Here is a 21,717-nt window from a genome sequence, read left to right as displayed (position 1 = left end):
CCCCGAGCACGCACCAGCAGCAGAGACCCACGCTGGCACATTATTTGGACAATACAGTCTCAGATGGATGGAGGCAGTCAGGTAGTGCTCAGAGTCCTCAGTCTGGGGTCTTGACGATCCCCACTTTGCCTTGTGGTCTATGATGTCACACAGGGCTCTGCCTTTGAATGGCCATGTGTTCCTCACCACTAATATCAAACAGATGATGAGAAACCTCCAAATGATGGTCTTTCACTAAGACAAGCAGTCAAAACAAAGTTAAAGGAACACAGAAAAACACCACTCCAAGCGCTCGCATGAAAAAAAAAAAAGACTATACGTTCTTAATTGCTGCAGGCTGTGTTGCGGACAGTGTCAGGCTGTATTGTGTGCTCTTCTGCTTTGTTGAAAATTTTAACGTTTTAAACCGGCACTTTCATGGCAAAAAGACTGCTTACATTTCTGTCCACAACGGCTGCTAAGAGGTGTTTTCAGCACAGTAGTACTTCCATGTTTTTCTGTCACCTTAACCAAAGCCTTCACATCCTGGAATAACAAACAAGACTTAAAGGATTGCCCCAGTATAATCCGTCTTCCATGGGACTGTTAAACATCCCTTTCCTCAACTGAGGAGGAGTCTGTAATTGAAGTGCAGTGTCTGGAAGACAACAATCCTTTTTCTCCTCATTTGGTGTCTGGCTAAGCTCAAGCATCAGCTCAGAAGACCTCTGACTCCTGGATTTTTAATTTCATCCTATCATTTGGGTAATTTATTTCTTTGCCATTCTTGATCCCCCCCCCCTCCGCTCTTGTAGACGTGTCTTATCTTTGAGAGGCCAAGCTTCTGATCTGAACATTCCTCACTTTGTCTCACTTTGCCAAAGTTACAAACTACAAGAGGAGGCAGAATGATGGAGCTAATTCAAAGGAATTTGGGAGGGCTTTTGTCACATCACAAAACTGAAGAAATTCTGAAAAAAAAAAAGCCAAAAGACTTTGTTCACTGTCTAGATTGGATGTCATTTTTCTGATGGTGTATAAATTTATTGTAAACTACCCCCAAAAATGCAAAACTAAAAGTTGTTTTGTGCTTCTTTGGCTAACATCCATTCAATTATCTATGCGATCTCCAGATGATAAAAGGTTTTGTCAGCCGAATGAGGAATTAACGCTGGAGGATAGACCTGTTCTCAGCTACTTCATTGGTTCATATCATTTCAAACTTTCAGATGATGATGAGGTCAATGACCACCACTTGTGTACACAAACTTTTTCAGTTTTCTGTCTCCTCTGTCCTCTTCAATCTGTATAAATGCAAACTGGCAGTCTCGTGACTCTTTCAAATCCTCTTTGGGGTCAATTAAAGCTACCCTGGTTTCCCTAAGCACTGATATGGTTTGCCAGTGAACTCTGAATAGTGAGATCATATGATGAATTTGCATAAAGTTGATGCATGGCCTTGGCAGACATAAGCTACGCCCTTTCCAGTGATTTTAGTGGTCATGTTACTTTGCTGTTACATCTTCCCTCCTAACCGGGCCCTGAATTGGAAAAGTGGGCGCGTAGCTCCCAGTGTGAATTAGACCAGAAGCATTAGCTTGCAGAATATATCCCAATGAACTAATGATCCTGACACCCAAACAATAGCTGCTTTAGAAGAAGGCACACACAGCAGACTCTGTTTTTCTATCTCATATTTTTAATGACAAAATGTTTGTCAGAAACAAATGGATTTATTTTTCTCAATCCAGGGCATAGTATGGGGAGCTTATGCGGTTCCGGTCCCCAGGGCTTCAGACAACTAACAAAACACATCTTACTTCTGCTCTGCTGCCCACCTACAATGCTTTTCACATACAGGAGGACAAGTGGGAGCGTCCAGCAAATGAATGAAGTAGCATGACTCTCTTTCACAGAGCCACTTCATAGAAAGAGCTGGATGGAACCACTGACAATGATAGTGTCCAAAATGGGCATTTATGAATAATGTAAATTATGTTAAGTATTTGATTGCAAAATCCCTGCCTCAAAAATTACAGCTCTATCAACTCCTATGCTTTTTCATTTTCTGTGATCAGCAACATTAGCAATAAAAATCAATTAAAAATTCAAGACCACCATTATGAAGGCCAGAAAGATTGAAAAATTCTAAATTATTGATCATGAAATTATTGCTGAGATAAATACTCTTTTACCATATCTTTTACCATGCTTTGCACACAGTCCCAAACTTGCTTCGACAGCTGCTCCTACTTATATGGTGTACCCACTCTTTCTCCAAACCACTCTCAATTAGCTCCTCTTCTAAATAACCACTCTTTTCACTTGCAGTTTCCGGCTACACATGCACCTCCTTGTTTCATCAAGCCATCCCATCCATCTCAAAAACACCCTCACAAAAGAACTACACTCTTGTTTGTGTGTCTAAAAACAAGAGGCACACTGAGCCACTTCCTATTCATCCATCAGGTCATTTGCATGAAGGCTCTCTCCCCATTTAGTGACTCCGAACAGCTCTGCCAACACAGACAGCGAGAGAGGCTCGAGTGTTGAGGCAGTTATCCTGTCTTTCTGCATCCTAAATCCTCATTCTGTTTATCCTGTGTCTGAGTGTCATGAATTGTACCGCATCATGCTTTGAGAGCACACCGCTGATATGATCTGCTGTTCCAACCAGCAGAGAAAATAAACCTGCAAAGTGATGAGGTAAAGAGTTACTGTTGGTGTCACAGGTGGCTGTGACCACCCAAGTCAGACAGCCCCAATTAATTTGCAAAAAAAAAAAAAAAAAAAAAAAAAAATCTTTTCATCCTTAAACAAAAACCAGTTCCAACTTGATGAATAATCACATTTTTCAGGGTTACTAGGGATTTTTTTTTTTTTCGGAGGGGGGGGGGGCAATGTTATTCAATTTTAATGGAAAATAACTGTTTTCCATAATCCTTGTTACTTCTTGTGTTTCTTTTTTCCTTCCCTCTCTGTGTTTCTGATCACATCTCAGCTTGACACAGACATGGAGAAGAAGCTCCTTTCCATGCTGGGAGAGATAATTGACTTCTGTTCCGTGCGTGCCACAATCAAGACACAAGACCACAGCATATTACGAACATGTGCTGTGTACAAAATAATGTCAAAGTCAGCACACCGCTTGATTTATTTATTTTTGATTTTTAACGATTTATGCTTCCTAATGCATTTGCCAGTTACTATATTAAGCGTGGTTGGAATGTTTGAATAACAGACTTCTCCGTAAAGTTTGGCTTCAAACCTGGACACACACAATGACCAAATTTAATGTGTGTGTTTTCTTCGTAGGGAGAGGATTTATGAAAATAATAGCTTTGGATATTTGTTGGAACAGTGGATATGGGCAACTGAACACTGAGACATAACGGGAACATTCTTGTACCAACAGGCATTGAGCAATAAAATGAAGAATGTGGATTCCTTAAAGGATAAGCTTTCTTGTATGTTTCAAAATACAATTCATCATTACATTAAAGACACATCAGTCTTTTCACACAAGTTTTTTTCCTTGTCAAAGGAAACAGGGTCTTTTAAAATGCCTGCAATTGGATTTATTTTAATCTATTTCAGAAGAAAAACATGAATGTCAGAATGAGACTATATGCTAGATATGTTATATCAATAAGTTACTTTTACTGAGTAAATATGCAAAACCATTTACATGACAACTGTCCTCGATCCATCTGAGTAGCACCTCTACTGAAATAAAATAAGTTAAAACTGATAATACTAAACTAAACAGCACTAATCATGCGAAGTGCACGACTCGGCTTCATCGGTCTCTAGATCTCTAAAATATGTGGTTATCATAAATGTGCAAAAATTATAATACATTCTAAACTTATTAATTAGTATGTAAACCAAAAGATAAACTGGCCTATATAGTCTGTAAACCTCACATGACCTCGGAACAATGCGGCACTGTAGATTAAAGCTGAATAGACGGCAACAACGCAAATATTGAAAAAAAACAAAACAAAACAAAGTGGTTATAACTTGCAGTGCCCCAAAGCACTGCACATTCTCAGCCCAAAGTGAAGTGTTAGCCTATAGCCGATTATTTAGCCTCTTTCACGCTGCATGTATTAAAGGAACAATTCAACATTTTGTGAAAACGCTTATATTCACTTTCTTGCCAGCACTTAAACGAAAGGATCGATACCAGTCTCATATCTGTGAATCACATTTAGAGCTAGAGCCAGAAGGCAATTAGCTTAGCTTAGCTTAGCATAAAAACTGAAAGCAGTGTGAAACAGCTAGCTGGAATCTCTCCAAAGTTAAAAAAAATACACCTACCAACACCTTTAAAGTTTACTAATATTAAACACAATGTATCACTTTTGTCCAATTCATACAAAGGCATGTAAAAACAAAAATATATGGTTTTACAGGGAGTTAAATGCTTTAACAATCTTCTTGGAGAACAACATCGGGATAGACTGACTTTCTGGAGTCTTGTTGTCACTGCAGAGGTACTGTTGTTCATCAAGAAATAGTTACAGCACTTAACTAATTTTTATTAGCTCCGGCCAACCTTCCTATCAGTTATGAACACATTGTACTTACCGATTTTAATATCAATGGTCTGAGGATGCTGAGACATCTCTAAAAAGGCTAGCAAAACGTATTTGCAAGAAGAAAAAACAAAGGCAAACAGTGAAATTATTGTCCAGGCTATCTAATGATAACATTCATCACAGTTGACAGAATGATTCAACTTTCACCAGCTGTGGTTGTTATTGTTGTGCACTCTTTAGCAACAAAGTGGTTTAGATGATCTGTCTAAACTGTTGGCTTGTTTTTCAACCTTTCTCAATTTTCTCATCATCTCACTTTTTGATTTTACCTCATCCAATTTAGCTGTATCAGTGTGTTCCCAGCTCTCAACAATTACCTTAGTGAGTACAATGTTGTCATTACTGATAGAAATGATATCCAAATCTAAAATAAGATCCAAGTTGAAATAAACTGAATTCACCTTTATTGTTGTGGCAGAACAGAGCTAATCTAATCAGGAGTAAAAATTCCTCTATAACTCTAATGAGAACAAGTGAGTGTGAATCAGACCCAAATTGTTGCCTTGTATTAAGTGAAAAACCTGATAAAGACTTGTCTGGCAGCATATCAGGCTAAATAATAACAATAATAATAATAATCTCTTCTATAGGTTTGGTTATCACTGCTATTATATGCATGGCTGTATAGTTGTATTAGTCACGCCACTGACCACAGCTTTATAGATATTTTTGAAATGAATTAAGGTTCAACTTCAGTTGATATTTTAGCAATGAACTGCCAAACTGAGTCAAATGGGAGTTTATTTAGTTCTCATGAGTCGTATCTGAATAAAAAATATCAGTGCAGCACTCGACAACACATCCAGCAACATATCAGTTTCATGTTTAATGAATTGAGGAAGGATCTCTGCAGTTAAACGAGTTTTCTTGCTACGGTCTCTTAACTGAAATGGCAAAGGCATCCAAATAGATGTTACTGCTTGGGGAAAAAAGGATTGCAAACAATCTACGCTACAATAGAACCAAGGTGTTTGAATGTGAAACACACTGTAATGATGTCTTTTGTTGTCATCACACCAGTAGCAATGAAACCTTTTTTTTTCTTTCTTTTTTTTAAGAAAAGATGAGGTGTTTTGGGGATTGGGGGGTCATTTTCTAATAGACACACATCTTCAGTCAGAGTTTCTAAAAAGTATTTTTCTTTACACTTAGTACAAAAAAAGACATCTCTACCCGTTAGTGCTTCGTTTTAAGATACTATAACATAAATAAACAATTTATTTTCAGTGTTCAGAACAGACAGTTCCAGTGTGACTGGAAAACTAACATACTCCACCATATTCCAGTTGGCAGCAGAGGGTTTAACAGAGTTCTCCACTCAGATTTTGGCGCACCCCAACGCACCATACTTACAAAATGTTCTTCATTTCTGCAAACCTCCAACATAAGCCCCAGTCAGTTTGGGGGGTTATTCATGTCAAGATTCACTTTTTCTTTCCCCTTTAGTGAAAATACAACAAAACCCTTAAAGGTTTTCAATGAAGACTTGACATATCTCTCTCAGTCACCCATCATCAGCTGCTGTCATTTTGATCAACTCCCAGGTTACTGTGTTTCTTCTCCATGCACGAGTCTCTTGTCAATTTAACAGTTACAAATCCCAGAGTGCAAAGCACAGTTCCCACCGAGGGCCTCATTCATTACCTGTGGTCCCAACTTCACTGTGGATACATCAGTACATGAGCATAACCTCTATGTGACAGTAAAGTTCTGGGGTATTACCTACTGATATTTAGCATTTACTTTCTGAAAAGCAATTAGATAGATTCTGCTGTGCAAAACGATGCCATGAAGAGCTGATAGTGTAAATTCCATTCCTTTATTTCAAAATCTCTCACTGATCCAAGTCACACATTTATCTCGCTCTCTCAGGTCTTCCTCATTCAGCTAGTCCTTTGCGCCTCAATTCCTGGCACTGAGTTCCTCACGTCCTTATTTGCAGGTAAACACCTCCGTCCTCTCACTGCATGTGTTGCACTTGACGAAGCAGCACCATTGGAACTTACAATTGCACTGCCACACTTTGGTGTACTGGTGTGTATTGTAGCCCCGGCCGCAGCACATAAGGTCGCAGCCGTCTGTATGTGGCGAAGTGCGGTTGCACAGGCGTCCCTGGGTGCCCACGCTCCCTGTGGCTGCGTCCTCCTCGCAGTAGTTGGGTGACCTCTCGATGTAGACAAGGTCCGTCTCCATGGGCTTTCGGTAGCCCTGAGTCTGCTTCACCTTGAGGTGGGTGGGCTGGCGCAGTCGGCTAGCCCGGACTACCTCCACGTGCACGGCTTCGTTGTACTTGTCCTTGAGTACGTAGCCAATCTCGCGGAACTTGGGAAGTGTAGTCCAACAGGTCTTGGTGGTGCAGGAGCCCGAGACGCCATGGCACTTGCACTCTAGCTTCATCCTTTCTTCTAGAACCTGAGGAGTGATAGAGAAAATACAACATCTGTAGAACTGCAACGAATATAGACATGAAATTGAACTCCGAAGCATGAACTAATAACAATCAACCTTGACAGAGGATGACCCCATGTCGAATTACAGAAAATACAGTGTCTAAACTTTCCTCTTGATTTATCTAGCCATGCAGAAAGTTTTGGTTTCACTTGTGCAGGTTTTCAGATCTCCACCTCTGAGATTTATGCCTCATATCAATATAATGGAAGGATATGGCCTTTTTTGTGTGGAGAAAAAAAATTTAACTAAAACAAAATCAACAGTAATGTGTCTTACCTCACTACTACCTACTATTACGGTGCCATCAGCAGTTTTCATTGGAGCTAGTCTCTACCCGAGAAATATTCTTTTTGCCTCCATTGCATACTGAATAGAGGTGGCAGCAGAAACCTTGAAGTATCTTGAAAACAAATAAAACCAAACATATCTGTATGGCTAGATACCACTTGAAGTAAGCAAGAAAATGTGTCTTTTTGTAATTTGGGTGAACCAACCCAACTGTAGTTATTGACATGCAATCTGCCACTCAACATCCCGTTTCCTGCTGTGTGTACTGTATCGCATTACTGCAAATGCAAAAACAACATACCAGTAAAATGGCACGACCGCTTTATTCTCACCAAGACACTAACATTTTCCTAGATGAAATACAAGTTAACATTAGTCTATATTACCTCGAAATGGTGTAGGAACAGTTTAAGGCTAGCCATTTTATATTTCTGACATCCATGTATACATTGACAGATAAATTGTTTGAGTGATTTATCAATGAATAACCAAGTTTTACCCAGATGCTGGCTGAATGCTAGCTTTGTGTTGTGTTGTTTTTTAAGTGGAAACAAATGTGAAATATGTCAGATCAACTAAATGTCAAGATATTTATTTGAATTTTTGTGTAAAAACTGTGATGGCAATAAGGCATTTCAGCTAGTAAATCCCGTGCATTTATGCCACAGACACTTAAGTCTGACAGTCAGGCAATGCCAATCTGACTTGGGAGTGGAGTAACAGACCTTTGTGAGAAATCCAAGCATATCTGAAAATTTGAGTCATGGTTGACGTGCTGTTTCATGTCCCGAAGGAGGGAAAATTCTACTTACTGGTAATATCCCATCCTGTAATTTAGTCTACCTTCCCTAAACCACATCAATGACAGAGGAAAACAAACATGGATCTCATACGGCTATCAATCATCTTGGATAATTTGAAGCCAGATTATTGTGTCATTAAATGTGTTGCACATGCAGTACCAAACAAAGACAAACTCAATTAATTGTTTACAGCTGGACAAGAGACTCGAGGTTTGAGTGCTCAAACAATATTGTGATAAATAGAACAACACAATGTGTTGCACATGCATGAAAGTGAATTTGAGTATTATTTAAATACCACGGTTATACATTCAGATGCTTTTAGTCATCTTAAATGCAATAATTTACTTTTTTTTTTTTTTTTAGGTTATTCCCTTGTGCAGACTTGGTTTTCATTTCTCTTTGAGGTCATCTCCAACATATGGTACACAGGCAGAATGTTTTCTCTTTGCTGCCTGATCCTGGGGCATTTGGGAAATGTTGTGCGCTGTCATCACTATTTAAGTGTCAATCTTTGCCCTGTGGGTCTTCGAAAACTCAAATAAAACTCACAATAAGAAGTGTACCCTCTCCATCTCTGCTGAACTGTTCTCAAAGGCAAAGGAACAGAGGAAAGAGGGGGTGGAGTTCCAATGGGTCATATTAACATGTTTGTAATAGTCCTGACATGACTCCTATAACCCAATTAGGAACCTCCGACTTGCTTGAACGATGTGATGTGTCTTTGTTGTATAAGATCTAAGTTCGGTTGGCAGGGCATTTTTCCAGTGCAGCTTTTTTCCTGGCGCCTCGCTTCGCCAGCGGCACAAGTCATTGCATTTCTATCAGACACTTACGAAACGTACACAAGAGTTGTTCAGTATCTCTGTCGTGTCACGTGATCACAGTTTCCCAATGTGAGGACATTTGATTGAAAAAACATGAGCTCCAGCAAACCCATTGAAAGCTGGGGTCAGCTGTCAATCTCGTCTCGGATGTTGATTCAGAATGAGGATTTCCAAAAATGTATAGTACAAAAAAAAAAAAAAAAAAAACCCCACAAGGAATGCCTGGCATAAGGAGTCTGACAGATGCATGGAAACATTTACTTAAACTGTGTCCATCAAAGCCCCTGATCTGTTTCTAATTAGTCCAATATGACCAGACTCCCATCTACAGATCACTTGTCAAACACACACACACACACACACACACACACACAATGCAAGATGAAAGAGATCTCAGGGTGATTCACTGGGTGTTCTTTTGTGTTCGGTTGAGTCACGGAACGTATTGTAATTTTTGTTTTGTTTCAATGATGCTTCTTATAAGTGATTAGAAAACAAAATCTCAGCTGGATCCCATCAGAGGCTACCTCCTCCCTCATCAGCATCACAATCATTTTTATCAGCTCATTTGTCTTGAATTTATTGCTGCAAAAGCTTTTTAGTGCAGAATTGATCGCACATGCTGCTACAAAAATGAAAGATGATCTCACCAACTTGCAGGTAAACTATTTTTCCCAATCAAAAAAACCTGCCAGTGTGGGAATTTTCTTTCCCACATAAAAACAGCCGTGTATTCTGATTAAATTACCAATAAGAGACCCATTCACACTTCCAGATTGTCTTATATCCAAATAAAATCCACATGTAACTTAATACACTTTGATTTAGGAATAGCCACATATATGCATCTCCATTAGCCAGGTCATAAATCTGATGGCGATCCATTATGGTTTTCCTGCACTACATGCAACTCAGGGCCTGCAGTCTAGTCCAGAGAGTGGTCGTAATGCACCTGTAGCAATTCAGTTACAACATCTCACAGTCAACAGTAACGGCGAGCTCCTTAATAATTGTCCATAAACTTACACAAGTACATGGATGAATTGCATTTATGGACTATGAGCAAGACTAAAGACGGTTTGAACGTTCATATTTCAATCCATCTTGAATTCTTCTTGGATGCATTAACACATAGCTCTTTTGATATCTGATAGCTATCCAATCCGCCCAAGTGACTAAGTGCTAACAGGGCCAAACAAACTATGTGTAAACCCAGAGAAGGCTCAGACCTCTGTATCTTATAAAATCTCCTCCAGTCAAAGAAAGACTTTCCTTCTGTCTCAGCACTGGCATGCAGCGCAGACCCCTATCAGTCTGCTGTGTTAACACCGGCAGTGTAAACCTGCTTTCACACCCTGAATAGACGCAGTCAAATGACAGTGTCATGTTTTGGGATTGTGCAGAGAACTGCAATAATACCCTGTCCTCAGCATTTCATAATTCTTTGACAGGAGCTGGAAAGCAGGGATGGCGGTCCATATGGCAACCACTGGCCAGGCTCTTATTTTCCCAGTAAATGATAAAGCCCAAGTTATTAATTAGATCCATTTGTCAACATAACATCATCTCTCTTTTTTTTTTTACCTCTCACCCTCTTTGCGTCTCTTTTTCTTTCCACCACAACTGTTGTGGGATGACTAATAGCAAACAAACGTGTCCATAATGAACCTTGCCAACATGGTCTCTCAGAAATAAAAGCCTCCCTCTTAGTAATTGGCTGAAGATAAACACGCTGCTGAAAGGCTAACCAAGGATCAATCAGTCAACAACTTGATCAATCACAGTTTCTGTCACATGACTGTATGACGTTTTGCACTTGATCTGGGACTGTTTGCTGTTCTGCACTGGAACACATTAACACACAAATCTGTGCATCCATCTATCCACATGCGCACACACACAACCTCTCTGTTTATACTGAGTCATAAAATGTTATGCCTCTTTAGAGGAAAATTATTTCATGTCATCTATTGTCAGCTCTCTTTTCCATTTTATTACAACTTGGGTCTGTGTTTCCTCATTTTGGCCATCACTTTTATTGCTTCTGATAAACATAATATAACAATAATGTAATTGCTGAGATCTGGGAGCACAGAAACATTGCTGCAACAAAGTGGGGGCAAGAAGCATGGGCGGTAAAACGATCTGCCAAGTTGTAAACAAACTTAAACAGCTCAGCCAGATTATCTAAACCAGTGTATTTGGAGATGAAAGCAAAAGTGAGCACACCCAAAATGTTGGTCATAATCCCTCACTGCAAGTATGATAGGTTAAAAGTTAAACAGTTTGGATATCCAAATTAGTTTTAGCAATGTCACCACATTTACTAGGTGAGTAAAATGTTATTATAACAGAAAGGAATGATGCCCAAAACCTGAGTTGTAATAAATCTGAATTATCAATCAGGTAATTATTTCTTAAGATGGAATGAGTTGCTTAATTTTATTATATTGTCCTTTCTTTCAAAAAGACTTTATTCAAAAGTGTTTTGCTCTTGCTCTCTCTGGGAAAATACTTGTGGCAAAGCATCTGAGATTCCCCCCCAAAAAAAAAAAAAAAATCTCTTTACCTTTCTCCCCGCCTCGTTGTTATGCAAGTTCATCAGACGGCGTGGGGTCTTTTTAATCTCGCGGGCATCCACGAAGCGACGGGAGAACTCGATGCCGTACTTGATGTCAGCCGAGCAGCCTCCCCACTTCCAGCCTTCCTCCTGATTGTAATACCCCTGCTTCTCCCGGTCGCAGCCGCACTGGCTCAGGTTGCCCTGGCTGCACGCCGCTGTGATAGCGTGGGCCACCCCTGCCGCCGTGATGGCGTAGGTGAACGCTGCTTCCCGACTGCCTGAAAAAGGGAAAAGAGATCTTTTTCAGGAAAACTGGGATGAGATACTACACGTACATGACTTCAGTATTCATTTTGACCTCAAACAAATGTTTAGCACCTGCCATAAGGCATTAAGACCAATGTAAATATGTTGTTATCTACCCTACTTTGGTTTTGTGAACCTTAAACCTTAATATTCCTGTCACATCATCTAACCACCCCAGAGAATGTGATCTTGATAAACAGTACATAAATTCAGAGGCCGCTCTATCAGTCTTGATAACTACCAAATTTTTCCTTCCGTCTTTTTAGCAGCTTCTCTCCTGCACCTTGGTGGAAATGTGGTCACATTTCCGACCGCAAAGTCCTCGGGCCCGGTCTGCCAGAGTGCAGTGTTGGAATTCCAGTGTGGGGAGAGCTGGTCTAGGTGCTGTCCAAAGTGCTGAATTCCTCTACAGAAGCACCTTGTACTGCTGCCCACACTGCAAACAGCTGGGGTCTGCAGGTCTCTCTGCCTCACTCACACTGAGCACTGACAAGAGAGGAGACGCTCTGAGGAGCCAGAGCCAGACGGCACAGAGACTGCACCAGATCAGCTAAACCTAAACAGGAGATATTTTACCTGTGGTGTATTATTTGTTATGCTGGAACACTTCTGCGTGAAATTCCGTTTCATGTTATTTCTGTGCTGTCATTTGAGCATGTGACCTCTCAAATTGAAGGACAACATTATTCCCTGAGTTGCGAAGATTGTCGTCCTGCTTGGGCTTATGCTACTGGATGAAATGCAAAAAAAACGCTATCATCAAGCGAAAAATAACACAGTTTAATGGTTCTGAAAAAGTATATATTGTGAGGAGACAGGTTCTTACTACAGCAACAATATATTTCACAACCTGAATGATTAAGTCTTGTAAGCAAATTTGCACCGTAGCTAATGGTTATATAATATGTTGATCACATTTTCAATTAACCGATTAATCATTTAGTTTATATAATGTCTTCAAATTTCCCAGAGCCCATTGTGATGCCTTCAAATACCGTAGCTTGTTTTGCGCACATTCAATTTGCAGTAATTTAAATTGGAGAAAAGCTGCGAATCCTCACACTCGAGTAGCTGAAACTGGAAAATGTTTGACATTTATCCTTGATAAATGACTGAGGCACTGAAACAAATCACGTGCTTATCATGCTGTCATGTACAAGTTCTTTGGAATATCAGTGATGGATTTCAGATGAAAAGGACCATGGTACACATTTAGCCAAAAGGTCGATGACAGTAATGATAGCGTACCATTTTCTTCTCTTCCTCAATATCTCAGAGTCCTCTACTACTCTCCTAATGGCCACAGAGGGATCCGGCTTAAAAGGCCTCTCCTGGTCTAAAACAGACTGTGGGTTATTACAACCCCAGTCTCCCTTCAACTGGCAGTAATCTGGAAGGGGCCGAGCAGCAGAAACAAGCCTAACCGCAGAGTGTTTCAGGGGGCCTTTCAGCATTTGGAGAGGAATGTTTCCTAAGTCTTTTGATGTATGTTGTGTAATGTACTCAGTTGCAATTATTGGAATCTCTCGAGGTAAACTTTTTTTCTGCACTGCAGAGTCATAAAGGCTCCTTGCTGATATACAATTTCTTCAATATCTTTCAGAGTTACACAGCTACGAAGCTCGTCAGATCAGTTTTGCAACAAACTTTACTCCGCAGAAAAGAATCAAAACAGCAACTGCACATGGCAGCAGAATTGGGTGTGAAGAGCGAGCAATGATAATAATAATAAGAATAACTTATCATTTTTGATGAGTTCTGGTGAATATTAATCTGTCAGATCATGCGCGGTATTGGACTATATTTTGCCTGTGACATGCTCAAACATGTCAGATGTGACAGATTTACAATATGTTTTCATAGGAATAGAGTTTAAACAAATACACAAAACCTTCTGAGTGCAAAAGGGAGCTACAGCGCATTTGAATCTAGTGAAACACAAAATGAACTGTCATGTAATGTAAACATTCAGTACCTACAATAAATACACTGTCAGATGTTGCAGCCATAGCCGCAGTCGTATCCACTAAAAACAGAAATAATATCCTAAAACGACCAAACGAGGAGGAGACGTTTACATCTGCAGCAGCAAAGTACAACAATAAAGTGAAAATTATATGGAAACAAAACACAAAAAAATGCCTCAGATATGAGAAGAAAATACAGTATGGCCTGTGTCATCTTGCCTGACCAAATAAACTCTTCACCATTTTGAAAGTTACTAGGCATAAAATCTTTGCTTATTTTTACCTTATTTCATGGAAGCAGACTGTGCAGTCAGTTAGAGTCAAGGCTGCTAGTGTTAGGTGGAGCCAGGCCTAGACTAGCTATGACTGCTTTGCAAAAGGCACAACAGTAAAATATACTTATCTATTGGGCTTCATATTGCCTATGTGTACTTTGTTTCAGGCTATAAGAAGTTATTTGCATGAAGTGCTTCTAAATATACTGTTTATATGTAGTCATTTGCAGCTGTTTTCCATTTCATTTCCTCCTCTTTCTTCAGAGGGACTTTTGCACCTCTTATTCTAGTCTCAGGGGCATTTTCTGAACTCTCAAAGACGTTTTCACCCAAAGCCACTGTTAATTTCCTATCCTGGCACTGGTGCTGCAGAGCTAATACCACGGCCACAGGTTTGCCCGGTGGGGACTGACTCACAACCACTTGCTTCTCTGGTTAAGCAGCAGAGCTGTGCCCCACCAGCTTGTGGTAACACTCTGCTGCCCCCACCTCACACGCACACATGCACAAACGGGGAGCACGCACAACTTGTAATGTATGTGCATTCATACGCGTAACACATGCACGCAAATACTCAGTCACCGGCCACATAGTAAAAATACACAACACACTCACACACCACCCTCCACCCTCACACACATACACTGTTAAAAACACATTTGCACATAGACACTCAAACAGAGCGTCACTGTAATGTTTAAAACAGGATAAAGGCAGTTTCCAGAGAAAGGGTGGTTCCCTGAGCCATAGATGCATGCCCATTTCTGGGCCCATTGAGTTGTGCTGCTCATGGGGAAAATGATGATGATGGAGCTTGTACTGGATGTCACCCCCTGGTGGGTCTGGCACTGCCAAGGCTCTGCCTGGCCATAATGAAAGCCAATTACACAAGCCATGGAACTGTGGTGATCAAGACCCTCTTTTTACTATGTGCAATGAACCAAAGAAGACATCGGAAATCAGATTTTCAGCGCTTAAAATACAGTGTCCGCTGGGTATATAAATATCCATTTGGAGCATTTAGTCCAAATAAAATAAAATGATTTGTGATGATTTGAAGTTATTCACTCCAAATAAATGTAGTAAACCTTAGTAAATGTTCAGGTTGGAATTTAAGAGAAAGTGACAGAAATCAGAGATCCAAAGGTTCTGATTGTGTACTGAACAAAACAAATATACTAATATAACCACAACCAGGAAACTCCCTATTTCAATAACAATGCTGTTGACTTGTGGATGCTGTGTGTGCATTATCATTGTGCTCCTGTGCCCTCAGGAAAGGAAGGCCCTGCTTTACTGAACAGACGTGTGGTCGATGAAATGTGGAGGAGAAAAAGCACCCTTAACAGCAGTAGAAAGCCCTGAAGAAGCTGGCCCCAGAGTCCTGACAGCCCTCCAGGAGGAACCACCCTGGGATAGCCTCGCAAGCTGCCAGTGGAAAATTGGAGTGACCAGAAAAACCTCAATGAACTTGGAAACATCCAGGAGAGAAGAATGAGGGAATATTAAACCAGATGTCTAATGGAGTTTAGTGGCAAGTGTCTGCTACACTATCCAAGAAAGCAGGGAAGAAGAAGATCAGCCCCGCTTCGCCCTAACAGGTACAGTAGTTCATAAACAAGTACAAAACATCCTGTTATATTTCTGCGTCAGGGACTAAAACCGGAGATGTAGTGAAGGCCACTGACTCAGTATGCCTTGGCCTTCACATTAGCTGACCACACCACTTTGGACACTTGCCCCTGCTGCGATGCCCGTCGTGCTCTTCTGACCATCTGCCAGAGCCGGGACACAAAAAGAAGTCTCTGGATGTAGTGGCTCGCCGCTAAAATGGCAATCTGTGTTTAGAGCCGGAGGAAGGCACACCGCTAGACAAATTTCACATGACACAGCGCAGGAGATTTACAACTGACGACACTGCACAGGCAGAGCTGGTACGGTATAAGCTAGCTGATGTAGTAACACTACCGCTGACCTCAACGGGCCTCGTTTTCTTCACCGCTCACAGGCCAATGGTTAGGCTTTGTTGCTGACAAGAGAGGAAAGGGAAAAGATATACTGAAGAGACTTGGACAAGAGACAGACTGCTCTGTCTGAAAAACCAACCCAAGGTCAGTTGTTTTGTGCGTCCATTCGGTCACAAGATAAAGGGCTGAAAGCTAAACTGCAGGAATCCGTTTTCTAGCTGGGGAGACACCGAATAGACAACAACCTTTTTATGTCTTATTTCATTATATCTTTTACCTTACCTTCTGAATACTCTTTTGCACTTCTTGGTTTCTGTTATGACTAAACTCACTTATACAGAATGGCTAGTGTATATATTGTGCTTGTTTAGCTTCTTTTCTAAAATCTTGTTAGCTGTGTGTTAATGTTTAGTTTCTGGCACAAAGAAAGCTACTGACAACCACTCAAATTTCTTCTTTACGTCAGCATACTTGGCCGCAAAACCAGATTTTGATTCTGACAACTGAGGTTGCACAAGCACATAAGAAGGTCTGCAGTGAAGCATGCAGACACACAGCGCTGCAGCACAGATACAGCTTCATTACTGCAAAGGTGAGGAGGACTGGATAGAGTAAGAGGGTAGGAGAAGCCATTCAGCGCATGAAAAGGGCTGGAGAGAAGTAGTTCAGGCTGGAATACTGGTCGGGGTCTTGCCAAGCAACAGGAACACACACACACACACACACACACACACACACACACACACACACACACACATATGCACACACACACACACAGACCGGCAGAGCCCAGCAGTGCAGCTGAATGGCCTCTCCACACAAGCCAAGCCTGTTGGTGGGGCAGTGAAGGGGAAAGCTTTTTAAAGGCCCCCTCATCCCGGACATGCACTCACACCCCAGGGACACAGGAGGATTGGATTGCATAAGAAATTACATTTCAACAACACAACGATACACTGGAGTTTTAGAGCTTCGTATCCATTAAGCACCAAGGACATCCTGTCACGGACAAATGGTACCGCAGTGAACAAAGGGAAAAGTGTCACCTGCTGGTGGCCAGGAGTCTTTGCACTTGGGGTGATGTTGACTGACGGTAGATTCTAAACTGGGCAAGATAGAGGACATGGTAGTTGACAGTCCTCAAAACTCACCTGCCACTTTGACTCAATTAGCAGATAACTGTGTTTTTAAATGGAAAGGGAGATATCCAAAGTAGTTATCACTGTTTGAAGAAACGAAATCCTGTTTGAAGTTTTTCTACTCCCCCCCCGTTCTTTCTGCCTTCCTGCACTTCCATCATCCAAATAAAATGAAAACATTAAAGCTTTTCCTTTTCCTCTTAAAAAAAGGAAAAACAAAACTTTTAGAGTAAGATAATTTCAAAATATGACCAAAACATACCAACACATAACTCTGCAAAGGAGTGAATCAAATAGAAATCTGATATACACGTATATGTTTTCAATAGGATAACTCCATGTACGTTCCATCAAAGGAGATATTTTTCCACACAGTGCATATACAATAAAATTATGACACCAAAGATACTGAAAACAAGCTCTAACCAAAGCCGACTCGGCGCTGGAACTGTGTCTCCAGGGCCCCATGGAAGGGGAAGAAAGCTGGAGGAAAATCCCTAGCTTTGTATACCAATCACTGAACTGACTAATGTGCTCTCTACTACTGTTTTCCGTTCCGCTTTATGTACCGTTGCTATGAACATATGCTCCCAGCAAATTATAGACAAAGTTGTGGTCCGTGAGGTTTGCAGCTCGAGGAATTAGCACAGCCGTGTTCCTGTACAATAAAATAATATTGTTTTACCAGAACTAGGCTCCACATTCTCAGTGTACTCACATCATGGAGCTGGGGAAGTGACACGCTTTGGCATAGCCGCTCACTGTAGGGTCTCGACTTTGATTCGTATAATAAGGAGGGCTTTGAGGAGTAAAGCTAAAACAATTATGAGGGTATTTAACGTTGCCGGTATTAAATGCTGAGAATCTAAGTAAGCTGCCTCCCAGGCATAGAAAATTGGGCTGGCAGAAAACATCTCAAAAGCATCCTTTTTCTTCCCTGATCTCCCTGAGGTGGAGATAAAGCTTTTTGACTGAATACCGAGACTTGCTAAAACAAGCATAAATCCTTCTTCCCACCCTTTCATCCTAATAATGAGACCAAATCAGGACCTCACCTGCTCGGATCTGGAAATGTAGGCCTGTATGTGCTCTACGTGGTAATCATCAAGTTCATGTGAGGACAGTGTTGAGGATTTTCCTCAATTTCAATCCCATTTGACTTTGTTTCATCTTCAATGGAAACATATTTACTGAGATATATATCAATCCCACATCATATCATCGAAGATATCATTATCATCATCACTATAATCAGTGAGTCAAATATGCCACTGATGACATGTTTCCTTTCTCATTACAAAAGAAACCTCCAGACCTAACATTTCCATATTCGCTGATACTCATCAAACCCTCAAATGAAGCTCCAGGTCTCTTAACATCCTCTCTCTCCTACCAGTGTCTCTCTGACTCAAACCCACTAACTCTCCGTCTCTGCGCGCTCTCACCTACGTGGGCCAGTAGCTGTGTGATTGTTGGCACATGTAAATGTCCAGTGGCGGCCCTGCGTGTAGAGAATACAGTGATCGGCCTGGGATTGTGTGGAACAAAGCGCACTGTGAGATTACAGTTGATCCTCTCGCATCCTGTTTCCTCCTGCGTCTAGCAGCACTGGCAGACACAGACAGACGCAGATCCCACCGATAACACATCACTGTGGGGAGGGGAGGGGCGAATGACACACACACACACACACACACACACTCATAGGCACACACAGGGGCCCGAGGGTCAGGGCCCAAAACGACCCCGGGCCACGTCAGCAGACAGACGGTGGGTGGGCAGGAGAGAGAGAGAGAGTGAGAGAGGGGTGAGGGAAAGGAGAGGGACCCCAGCTCCCGACACACCCACACAGTCTGAGACAGAGACAGAGCTGATGAATGGACAAGGAAAAGGGGCCTGGCAATGATAGCGCCGTTTGGTTGCGTAGGACGAAGAGGCCCCACCCTAGATATATACACATGTTGTGGGCAGGGGATGTGAGGCGAAATATTGGAAGAAGAAGAGTAAGAGATGACCTTTACCGAGACGTGATGACCACAGCCCACACACTGTTGAACAACAAAGCATCACACTCCCCCTATCTGATAAAGTTAGGGGAAAGATCCTACACACTGACATGCACACACACACACACACACACACACACACACACACACACACACACACACACACACACACACACAGATATATACGACTGCTCTGTTTTCTCTGGACTCACATGGAGGAGGGCAGAGAGGATTACAGCAACCCACATGATGATGGGCTGAAAAATAGGCCTTTTATCCACCACCGTTCCACCATAACACAATGCACGCGTCATTTCCACACTGTTATCCGCATGGTATCAAGTACTTGGCTGCCTGGGAATGAATCTGCAGTTTCACTAGTGGTGGTGGTTTGGCACTACGATGCATCAGAGATATTTTATCTACTTGTGATACCAGCCACAATTTAGCGTCCTTTTGTGATAAGGACAAAATATTTTTTATCTGTATTGGATAACAGAAGTGGGTGAATGAACTGATAACCACATTTTTTTTTTTTTTTTTGCCCAGAGGGTGCACGACCAAACAAGAAATAAATCCCACAGAGGGAAAAACCAAGGCGGCAGTGAGATGATTGATGGTATTTTGGGAGAGTTCACCAGTGTCAAAGTATCCACTTGTGTGCTTTTGAGAAACCCCCAGTTTTGAAGAATGAGTTTTTCACTGTCTTCATTAAACTAGTCCCGGGTATAACACTCGTTGCCAACTGACTAAGCTCATACGTCAAACAGGGTAACGTTGTTTTTTCAAACCACAATTTAACTGTGACGCTTCTCCCTAATGATGATGTGTTTAAAATGTAAGAAGCAAAGAAATCTGCCACTATTTCTTTTTTAAAATTTTGACTAATCGGGTTAACAATGTAGGTGGCAACAGTTACATTGTACAAATGACTTATTTGCTTTCAAGGAAAGAATGTTTATCCTGTAGCTGATATTCAACTTGAATATCTATTTATAAGACCGCATCACTAAATGATTTAAAAGGGGTTTGATGAAAATGTTCAGCTGCTCAAAATTAATATTTCAACTTGCATTTCCTCGTACTCTGTCAAAAATGAGGAAACAAAGCAGGAATGGAACCACACGATCATTTGAATAGATTTTCTTGTCCGTTTATTATTAGTCTTAGGTTGGACTGTGATGGTGTACTTGCATTCTGCGGGGATATGATTTCACCACAAATGACCATCAACTGATTCCGAGAAGGGGAAGGAGCTCCGCCAGTGCATTCATGATCTGTAAGTGTTCTGTTGTCCTCAGACTTGGAGCTTGTCGAGCAGTGCATGAGAGGAAATGTGAAATGTGGGGAAAAGATAATTAATGGCAACCCTCAAGCAATCAACAATGAACATTAATTACTATTGTTGTTTTTTTAATTCCACCTGATTCTATCTATGGAATATGTTTTTTATTCACTGCAGTCTATGATGCTGTGATGCCTTCTCTACTGTTATAAGTTACGGTGATCACAGGATGATGGTTAAATTCCCTGGAAGAGAGGGCAAACAAATGTTTTTTTAAGGAAAACTTGATTGGCACCACTTACGATGCAAAGCCGTACGTTGGATTTTACAACTGTTTGCTTAAGAGTACACTGTGCACTTTACACTATTAAGATATGAAAAGGAAAATTCAGTGCATCTATTGTCTCTGACACGCTGCATCCAACCTGAAATAGACTCCAAAACTTTCAAGCTTCAATCAATTCAGATAAAAAAAAAAAAAAAAAAAGGGTAGGGCATGTTAAAAACTTCTATCAACCACATCCTCTTTACACTTACGTTTCCTCCTCCACTGTTCAAACTGGGAATACAAAGCCCAACCTCAGCATTGAGTTATGTCTGACTGTATCTGCCTGTAGTGACCTTTCCCCCTCCTCTGAGAGGGAGCTCTGCTCGACGGAGTCCCGCTTTCCCAGCTCCCTGATCAAGTATGTGCCTGTCCGGGAGTTCTTTCCACACAAGTGGTTTCCAGTGAACCTGCTGACTTAAACATCCTTTATCTGACTAGACGCTGGTTTGGCCCCTGCAGCCCTAAAGTCCTGGCAGGTGGATCGCCCTGTTGCCTTTCACTACTGTCTGAGCTTGTGAGGGGAGAGGGGTGAAAGAGGGATGAGGGAGGGACTGGCTGGGAGGTGATATATACTATAAAGGAGGATTGGGAAATGCAGACATGAAAACACCCTCTATTCTCTAACTTCCTTTCAGCATAAGGCTCCGCATTTTACCACATTTCTTATCCCGTTTGCTTGTTCTCATCCTAAGAGTTTTCTAGTCAGCTTCAGGCAACAACATCAGTGCCTATCTGAGGTAAATCAGAGTGAGAGACAGCCAAAGAGATGAAACTGAAGAGAAAGCAAAAGGGAAAGAGGTATGATGTAGGTCACAGAGGGAAACAGACCTTCCATCTTTTCTTAAAAGCCTTTTGGTTTCGAAGCAACATTAATAAATAAAGTCTTGCCTGCAATACCGCCTAAGCCAATCTGCTGTTTAAAGCCTCCT

The 21,717-nt window shown here is 41.3% G+C and overlaps 1 protein-coding gene across 2 annotated transcripts in view; it reads right to left on the bottom strand.

Annotated features, from left to right (window-relative positions):
• Positions 1–3,540: 3,540 nt before the first annotated feature.
• LOC111229726 (protein Wnt-7b) overlaps positions 3,541–21,717 on the bottom strand; it is a 33,182-nt gene continuing 15,005 nt past the window's right edge. For both annotated transcript variants that reach the window (XM_022756189.1, XM_022756188.1), the window contains exons 3-4: positions 11,522–11,793; positions 3,541–6,995 (exon numbers count right to left, since the gene is read on the bottom strand). In XM_022756189.1, coding sequence (XP_022611910.1) covers positions 6,516–6,995; positions 11,522–11,793 — 752 coding nt within the window. In that variant the 3' untranslated portion in view covers positions 3,541–6,515. The remainder of the gene's footprint in view (positions 6,996–11,521; positions 11,794–21,717) is intronic.

This window comes from Seriola dumerili, unplaced genomic scaffold, assembly GCF_002260705.1.
Source record: "Seriola dumerili isolate Sdu_G_001 unplaced genomic scaffold, Sdu_1.0 BDQW01000242.1, whole genome shotgun sequence".
Lineage (NCBI taxonomy): Eukaryota > Metazoa > Chordata > Actinopteri > Carangiformes > Carangidae > Seriola > Seriola dumerili.
The sequence above is the reverse complement of the archived record's forward strand: the minus strand, read 5'-3'. Positions and strand labels throughout refer to the sequence as shown.